Source organism: Neltuma alba, unplaced genomic scaffold (assembly GCF_004799145.2).
Source record: "Neltuma alba isolate B1F8T4 unplaced genomic scaffold, ASM479914v2 tig00004930_pilon, whole genome shotgun sequence".
Classification (NCBI taxonomy): Eukaryota; Viridiplantae; Streptophyta; class Magnoliopsida; order Fabales; family Fabaceae; genus Neltuma; species Neltuma alba.
Genome location: NW_021633913.1, coordinates 91,971 through 101,978, shown reverse-complemented (window position 1 = coordinate 101,978; position 10,008 = coordinate 91,971). Strand labels below are relative to the sequence as shown.

The following is a 10,008-nucleotide window of genomic DNA, read 5'->3' as shown; positions in this document are numbered from 1 at the left end:
AAGAACATAAGGAAGGGGAGGAAAGAAGTCGTCGTGTTAACGTTCTGAGTAAGGAACCTCTCGTCATTTGCCCTTTAATAAAAAAAAAGAATTAAGTGAAATCATTTGGTACGGAAGATTCCTTAATCTTGATTATGTTGTAACGAAAATTACGAATGAGTCCTTCAAGAATTTATTTTTAAATAAATCTTATAAATTTGTAAAATATTTGGGATTTGATTGTAATTATTTTTTTCCAACGATTGTAATTAATTTCTCTAAGAAAATATGTTTATAAAAAAATTAGCCAAAAACAATTAATAAAAGAGAGAGAAGAGTAATAAAAAAAAAAAAAAAAAACAGAGAAGAAAATAAAATAGATTATATATGGAGTGCAAAAGTGATGAGAGAGAGAGATGTGTGCATGTCTCCTAAATGTAATTCTCACCGCCTTTTGTAATTAAGGTAATATTCCTTCGATCTTTAATATAAGATCCATTTAACTAATTTGATTAGATTAATAAAGTTAGTAAGTTAGTTAATTATAAAAAAGTGACACATTTTTTCCAAAATACCATAATCATCTTTCTTAATACCGCCTCTCCCTCTTCTACTTGATTATGAGTGAGAGAGTATCTGTAGGGATAATTAGAGAAAATTGATAAATATGAGAAATGGATCTTATATTTAGGATCAAAATCAACTCAAGAATTGAGTCCTATATTAAGGACAGGAGGAATATATACAATCAATAGAAAAAAAAATGCATGTGTTGAGGATAAAAAAAAAATTATTAAATAATTAGACAAAATTAAAATATAATGTATTTTATATTTTGAACCGGCCGGAGAGTAAGTAACACAAATAACTCTCCACTTGATTGACATTAATTGACTACCTCACCCATTGACCAGTTATCGGCTATTTTTTTACCAATACAAATAAAAATTTTAAAAAACTAAATATTAATATTTTAATATTTATAAATCAGACATCACAGGTTTATAACTAAATTTTTAACATTTACAAGTCCAGTATTATAAATTTACAAGTCAAATTTCTTAAATTCACAGTTAAATCTCTAAAATTAATATTTAGAGGTCAGCTTCATAGATTAACAAGTCAACCTCATAGATTTACAAGTTAATTTGCATAAATTTTGTGTTGGCTCCTCAAATTTTATGAATTCATTTACAGGTTAATTTCTTAATTTTACAAATCATCCTTCTAAATTCACAAGTGAACCTAAGATTCCTTACCTGACTAAGTTATAAAATTTGAAGTTTGGTTCATAAATTTAAATTCATTCAATTTGTAAAATTGGAAATCAAAAAATTAGGTAAATTTACTTGTAAATTTAGAGGGTTGACTCGTTAATCTAAAATATTGACTTATAAATATTAAAGTATTAATATTGTAACAGACAAAACTTAAATTTAATTGCTTAGTTCTTCCATTATACTTGTTATTTACTATTTAGCAAGTACTAGTTGTCACAATATATACGTGCACTTATAAATTTACCTATAAACACTTGTAAACTTTTGAATTAGTTGTTATAATATAGAGTTAAAGTGTAATTTTAACAATAAAATTAATCCTAATATGTATTGGGCATTATAAAGTTTATTAGGACAAAAATATACATGAGTTGTTAAAAGGGAGCATCTGGTACTATACCGTCAACATCTGTTAGTTTTGTCAGTGGGGCCCACGAAATCATATTTAAGGTGCATTTTTAACAAATTTTTTTTATCAAATGGCATTGGGCACCACAAAATTTATTTAGGTATAAAAATACATACACATGAACTTTACAAGGAGAAGATAACAAAATTCATCAACTTTCATTAGCGTCAGTTAACTTCATTCTTTTATGTCCTACCAAAGATTTCTTTTTCTCTCCACTCATCCTCACTTCCTCTCCTCCTTAGTATAATGGACTAATTTTAAAAAAATTAAAGAACTGAAACAATTACTTAATTAAACATATATTGTATGATCTCTCTAAAATATTTATATGTATTACTAGATTATATATTAGTTATAAGCTAAGCAAATTAATTAAAAGAAAAGTGATAAATATAATACTTTAAAATAATTTATTTGATCTTTTTAAATTAGTTAATTGTGTTCTGTACTAAGGACCAGAGGTAGCTTAAGTGCTAGCAACAAGCCTCTTATCCTAAAAGAGAAAGACGTTGTCTTGTGTAAATATATATAAAAAGTTTGGAGGCTAAAAAATATGACATGAGACGGAGAGAGTATGCATGGATTATGATGAAAAAAGATGGATGGACTTGAAAATAAAAATGGATGAAGAGAAAATGTGACATTCGGTAGGAGCTAAAAAAATAAAGTTAACTGATATTTATGGGAGTGATAAATTTTGCTATTTTTTTCCTGTTAGAAAGTTTATGTATATTTTTACATCTAAATAAATTTTATGATGCCTAGTATCCCTTGATGTAATTTTATTGTTAAAAATACATCTTAAAACTAACTTAATAGGCCCCATTAACAGTAAACTAATAGACGTAACGGCGTGAGATCAAATGTCTCCTTTTGACTATGTCATATATTTTTGCATTCAAATAAGTTTTATAATACCCAATGCTCCTTAAGACAAACTTTATTGTTAAAAATTGTATGTTAACCCTATATAAATTAGGATTTGTAAATTTTGATATGAACACTATTTGTGTTATTTGTTATTGCTACTTGTTAAAATGTGTATACACATTTATAAATTCACCTATGAAATTGACCTAGTAAATATAAACAACTTGACTTAAATTTTATCCTATTGCAAAATGTTTATTTGTAAATAAAATAAGATTGTTTACAAGTAAATTTGCAACTTTGAATTGTAAATATTAAAGTGTTAATATTTTAATAAAAATTATTTTTAAAAAACAGTTCATTTTTTGACTGACTGGCACCTGTCAACATCGGTCAAAGGCAAAGGTCACAGAGACTTCTTACACATTGAAGTTATTACATTACAACCGAAATCTCAAAGAGCTGAAAGTATTTTGTCGAATTTAAAGAACTTATTGTAGTATAAATCTCTATTTGTAAATAAATCTCTTATTTGTTAGGATAATTAATGTGAAGTTTTTTTTTTTCCTATTAAATATAGGAGAGAGAGAGAAAAAAATGAGAGAAAATAAAGTGTACATTAATTAAAGACAATTTTATCATTTTTTTTAGGAAAAATAGAGAAAAATTTTGTCATCTTAACACACATTTAATGACTAAACTTCTATTTATTGGTATGTGAGAAAAGCTAATTAACTTCTTACATCATAGATAAGAGGGGATATCTTTTAAAAAATGGTGATCATATTATTATTATTTTTCGAGATTAATTGGATCCCCATCTAGTTTTCCTCAGATTTCTTGATAAAAAAAAAATGAAGTTATTATTAAAATATCTTATAAAAAAAAAGTAACATAACTAGGTGATAAAGTAATTAAAATTTGTGGAGTACATTGATTTTTCTTATTTTCTTTTTGTCAAAAACAAATCGTATATTGATGAGCTTTACGCATCTAACCATCTTTCTATCGTTTTTTTTTTTTTTGGTTTTTTTAGGTAAAAGAGGGGGCCAAACCAAACCCCAACAGTGAGTGAAAACTCAAAGCAATAAAAGAAACTAAAAAAAAACAAAAAAGCAAAAGCAAAACGAAACTAGAAATTGTTTGGCAGCTTCAACCTTAGCCTTCTGCTACCAATAAGAGTTGGTCTAGTTGATAAGAAGTTAGCTCATAACTCACAAGATAGCGAGTTGGAATTCTACTGCCGATGTAAGAACTTATTGGTGGGCGATCTATAAGTACCTTTGTAAGTGCTCTCTGAACCTGGAGATATGTTTTGATCTTAGTGAGCCCTCGAACCCCAACTCACCTAAACTTTCTTTGTAGCCAAAAAAAAAAAAAAAAAACCCTTAGCTGTCTACCTATAAGTGTCTTTCTCCGCCTTAAAAATATCAGCCACTCTTGGGTGAGCCTCCGAGAGGACTCTTCTTTCTAAACCATCTCCCGGATCTGATCACTAATCACCTGTGGTATTTCATCCTCGTAACATTCCAAAGGCAAATCGGAAAATCTTACCCAAACCACCACTTCTATCAACTCTTCGGTCATTAGATTGAAGTTAGCTCTCCACTCTCTTATAACAAGATAGTAATTAGCAATTAACCAAGGCCATTACAGATTGCCCTATTATAATCCTCTTAGCTTGAAAACTTATTACCAAAAATTCATTGCGAAGGTCAATTACCGAGATGGATCCATTCTCCCCCCATAGCGTCTACAATTTCAGCTCTAGATTTCTCAAACTCATCGACCATCCAAGCAATTTCATAATCAAGCTTTTCTTGGACACCTTTCTCATCTTCCTTTTCCCCCATTCAGAGATGATCAGCTCTGGGATCAATGGATTTCCTTTCTCATGATGGTTGATTGTGATTCCCAACCCTTTCTCCTCCTCAATTCCCTCCATTTCTTCCTCTTCTGAAATGCCCTTCACTCGATTCACATAAGAACCAGCTTGTCCTGATCCCAATCCTTCCTCACCAGGTCCTAATAACGAGCTTTGCATTTTCTGCTTTGTTCTCTGCAGAAGGTTAGACAGATCAGCTGCATCCGTTCCTCCTAGCTCTAGGAATTCCATAGAGGGAGTGCCTTCAAGCTCATCGTGTTTCAATTCTGAACTGCTCCTCGTACTTAATATAAAAACCTAATTATTAAATTAATTTTGATCCTAAATACTATTTCCAATCCTAAATATAAAAACTAGTTGACTAATTTGAGGAGATTAAGAAAATAAATTAAGTTAGTTATTTGTTATATATAGGTGTTATATTTCCTAAAATATCCTTATTAATCAAGTGTGTTACCTAGAACTACTATTATTAAGATGATTATCTTAGAAAAAAATGTATAAATATGAGAGATAAAGTGGATTGAAGTTTTATATTTAGGATCAAAATAAAAGTCAGATAAGGTCTTATATTAAGGATTGAAGGTAATATAAGATATATTTTTATATTTATCAATTTTTTCTAAATTACCTCTATAAATATTCTTTCAATCATAATCAAGTAAGTGAGGGAAGGAGGATATTAAGAAAGATGATTATGATATTTTAGAAAAAATATGTTATATTTTTTATAATTAATTAAGTTACCTAACTTTCTTAATCTAATCAAATTAGTTAAATAGATATTATATTAAGAACTGGAAGAGTATATAATGTTGGATCCAGTTTTGGTCATCAAGTGATGAGCGCTGAGCACTTGATGATTAATCTCTGGACGGATTTAATATTTTTAAATTATTATTTTAAAATAAAAAATTATTTTTTTAAAGAATAATAATTAAGAGATTATCTTTATTTTTTAATTTTATACCTATTAAAATAATTATTTTAAAAAATTAAAATTAAAATTAAATCTCCAAATCTGATGAGTGTTTGGTGCTCATCAGTCTTGGTAAGCACCCAAACTCATTCCATATATGTTAAAGGGAAAAAGCTCTAATAAAACATATATCTTTCTATCTTTTCGTATTCTTGTGTCTGTAGCAACAGTTTTATTGGTCCATTTCAAACGCTCATATCATCAATAACCACGGCAATAATTGTTAATTACGTAGGCTAATTATTAATTAATTCAGTCCATGTTATTGTTGTTCGAGCATTTAGTGTATCGTCTTCATATATATATTATATATACATTTTTTTTTGTGGATAAAATGACCATTTATTGAAAAAGAGTTATATATAACCAAATATTTATAACCCAAGGGTTTCGTAAAAAGGAGCTAATCCCTAATCCCTCGTAATATTACGAACCAAAATTTGAATATTTACTTAAAAAATGCTCCGTATACCAAATAGGATTGTCTTTAATTTTGAAAGAGATGCATACGACCAAACCCTGTAGAAAAAGACCATGCCAATCTTCCAGCTTCGTCTTGAGGAAACTTGGCCCAAAGCCACAAGAGCACGTTGGAAAAAAGGAGCGACCACAAGCCTCCCATTCACAATGAAAAGTGAAGAGTGAAGGTCGCCAGATTACGCCACTATGGAGCGAAGCTCGCAAGGCAAATATATACCAATAGCAGCACTGAAAAGGACCTCTCGCCGAAAAGATCAGAGGATAAGGATGCATGCAAGTCTGCATGAAAGAGAGACCGACCAACGAAACATGCAAGGTGTAGCGAGCTCGGTTTCCAGGCTAGTAAACTAGTAAAAGCAAAAAGATAAGCATAACAGAATGGCCATTTATGCTTTATATATCCTGACATTTAATAATTTATTAAAATTAATTTAGGGTTTTCAAATTTCTCTAATAAATTATATTTATGCTTTATTGACCCCAATGGTTTAATTATCTAATTAATTTTAAAAAGCTCACCAACCAAAGCGTTGAGTCATTAGAAATCACTGAACGGCCATTGCAGTTACAATAAGTGGTGGGAAATTCAAAGTACTCTGTATGATCCAATTTAATTACTGAGGATAAGATTTAACGCATATTTTACTTTCATAATCATGCAGTGTAAAATGATCATCCCTATCATGTCTACGGTCCAATCAATAAAATGAGATAATGGAACAATGAGTTTTATTTATAATATATTTTATCTAAACAATTAATTATTTGCTTAACTACAATATTTTATAATATTATTCTTCTGGATGTGGATAACAAGTTTTATGTTTTCTTTTCAGACATGATTTTTTTAAAATAATGATCCAAATGGATTTTTTTTAAATTTTTTCCCAAAACATCTTTTAAAAAACAATTTTACAAAATTTTTCTGAGGAAAAAAAACATAAACAAACATGCCCTATAGTTGGCTTAACTTGCTACATTCCATTACATTAATACATACATGTTCCTTTGGGATCATCCAAAGTCTTCAAGAACCTAATGGTTGCAGACATACAAGAAGCAAAAGAAATAAAGTCGCATGGGGTGATTCAATTTGAGGGCATGTTTGTTCACAACCAAAAAAATAAGTTTTAATTCCATTATTTGCACTCATCATCTGTTGGCTTTTATCCTTCTGATCCGAAATAGCTACTTATCATCATGGTTACTCTTAACAATTTGCATCAATGAATTTCTTTTTCTATTCTTTCATAGCTATGCCCTTTTATTCCATTATAACAATGACTCGATTCATTTGAGAATTATAGAAGCCTTATTTGTAAAATTTGGAGATTAATATTATTGTAGTATGTGCATGTTGCTTTACTTCATTGGTTTTTAAGCATCAATTGAGACCACATTCAAGTTAAAACCCACAAGAGTCACAAAGGGGTGTCAAATGTCTACATCTTGAGCAAATCATATATGATAATAAAATGAAAGAAATATGCTAAAATGACTCAAGTCACCAAATCCGATACTATCAAATTATAGCTATGTACATATGAGGCATCAGTGATGTTTTCTTATTATGTACTTTAATTTGTAACTCTTATTTCACGAAAAGTGTATGTAACAAAGAAATTAGTTCGCGTCATTGATCAAAGTTGGCAAATTGATTAAGAAACGTATAAATTGGAAGTTGTTTATTGCAGTAAAGAATATGTACTTTTGTTTTTTGGCATCTTCCAGTGCAATGCACGAGATAATCCACGATCAATCATGCCATGGCTAAAAAATGTGCATCAACATTTTGCATCCAATGCCTAAGAACTCTAGATTAGCACAATATGATAATTGTTGGCTTATACATAATAAATTTAAAGTTCACGCAATATTAAATAAACTTAATTTAAATAAATGGAAAAAAAACAAGAACTCTAGGTTTCCAAGCTTTCTGTGTAACGCACAGGGTAGCACACACTAGTTTAGAAAAAGGAGAAAGAACATAAATCCATCCACATTGCATCATCTTCAAAGCACGCTGGAATGAAAACTACCGATACAGTAGTGATGCACCCACATAATTAATAGCAAAATAAGGAGAATGAAAGAGAATGAATGAAACAGAGAAGTTGGATCTGAACAACCAAACATACCCCTAGTCATCCAGGAAACAGTTTGATGCGGTGGGTTATGTCCTCCCGACATATAGGACATGTGGAAAGCTCCGCCCCACATTCTTCACAGGTCTGCATTAGAATCACATATAACTCATCATTCTCATTACGCAAAGGGAAAAGGCAATGAAACCATTCTGGTAGAATTATTTACCATGTGTCCACATCCAAAGGCCATGTCCTTTACATTGGTCAGACAAATTACACAATCCTGCACATCATTGCAAATGCAGTTTTTCTTATTCCAGGATTAGGATTGTTACGCATACCATAAATACTACCACGCAGTTTGCCTTTTGATTAATCTTTGGAGAAACTCTAACATTATATAATAATGTCCTTGGGAAAAGAACAAAGAAATCCATCTTACCAAAATAACTACTATAATAGGTATCAAACAGAAAGCTCAATGCAAATCATTCGTAGCTATTTCATCAGATGAAGAGCTTTAAATGTTTGGTATCAATGTTTTTCCATAAAATATAGCATGTACATAACCATTTTGCTAGATAACAATCTTATGATGTTTGAGTTGTAAAATTTGTCAATGTTATAGATAGAAGTTTATGACTTAACCTCAAACCAATCAGAAAGATGCTTCTTTTGACTTTCAATTGTGAAACAAGAAACTTATAAATAAGCTAGACCCACACATAGTGAGGAAGAAACAGTAGTCGTAAGAAGCAAAATATTGACAATCATCTAAAGATTTGATTTCCTTCTCAAGAAGTGTCTTGCCAGAGGAGTAGATTGGGATAAGAAGTGAAGTTATTAGGTAGATCCACTATTTAAAACATATGTCTATTAGCCTAATCACGGATAAAAATCTAAGCATGACACATGTAAATTTCATTGAAAAAATTGACTAGCAAACTTACGATGATAATTTATGATCAGTTTGTTTTTGCAAAAAGAATCTTGATTTTTTTTTTTTTAAAATTTAACTACCTGGGCAGCGGCAGAACTCGATGATGCAGCTGTGGCAGCATTAAGGGCATCAGCTAACTGTAGTTCTTTTTCTTCAACCTGTCTCTTGGCACTTTCTCTTGTCTCCTGACATTCCAGCTTTAGCAACTGCACCAGGTCAAGCTTTTCTTGCAAATCTTTCTTCGCCTTTATCCATTCGTCCTAAACATAAAATGTTACAAATTAATGGTCAATTAGATACTTCAGTCCATCCTAAAATATTCCTTTATGAGCACTTAATATATTATTATAACTGCTCTATCGATAACAAAAATCATTAGGTGAGGAGGCAAATCTTAAAGCCAAATATGAAGAAACATTAATTTTGACTTAGCTTTAAGAGCAGCACAAAAACAAAAGCAATCTATTATCATCCAGCCCGGTTAGTGATAATATTTTCACAATTTCAGAGTTTAAAATTCAATGTAAATGAGTTCGTAATGTCAATTTGTCTAAAATATTATCAACACACACACCACATATATAATAATTTTTTTTTTTTGGGGTTTTTTGGGGGGGGGGGGGGGAAGGGAGGGGTTGTGGGGAGAGTCAGTACCTGAGCAATGTCAGCATCATTTCGAGCATGCTCAGCTTCTTTTCGAGCATCCTCGAATTCTTCAGTTATCTCTTCAACTTGTCTCATGGCAATTTGTCTTGTCTCCTGGATTTCCAGCTTCAGCAGTTTGACAATTTCGTCCTTTTCCCTCAACTCTCTCTTCACCTTGGCCCATTCATTCTGCATATAGAAGTAACCAATTAAGACACATCCTAAACAATACATTAAGTATACACAACTTTTTGTGCAATTGCACGATGTCAATATATAGTCATTTGAAGACATAATTCCGTTACAAGTAGCATTAAAATACTAGGTAACATGTAACGTTACTCTTGGAAATCCTAGAATAAGGAACTGTACAAAAACTAACAATTTCTTATCATTCATCACTATAACTAATAATATTTTCACCATTTTAGAATTACAAGAATGAATCCTA

General features: G+C 30.5%; 1 protein-coding gene across 1 annotated transcript in view; it reads right to left on the bottom strand.

Moving 5' to 3' along the window:
- Positions 1–7,877: 7,877 nt before the first annotated feature.
- LOC114746301 (E3 ubiquitin-protein ligase LRSAM1-like) overlaps positions 7,878–10,008 on the bottom strand; it is a 31,780-nt gene continuing 29,649 nt past the window's right edge. Inside the window, exons 5-9 of the mRNA XM_028934532.1 lie at positions 9,567–9,746; positions 8,993–9,172; positions 8,199–8,255; positions 8,015–8,116; positions 7,878–7,908 (exon numbers count right to left, since the gene is read on the bottom strand). Coding sequence (XP_028790365.1) covers positions 8,030–8,116; positions 8,199–8,255; positions 8,993–9,172; positions 9,567–9,746 — 504 coding nt within the window. The 3' untranslated portion in view covers positions 7,878–7,908; positions 8,015–8,029. The remainder of the gene's footprint in view (positions 7,909–8,014; positions 8,117–8,198; positions 8,256–8,992; positions 9,173–9,566; positions 9,747–10,008) is intronic.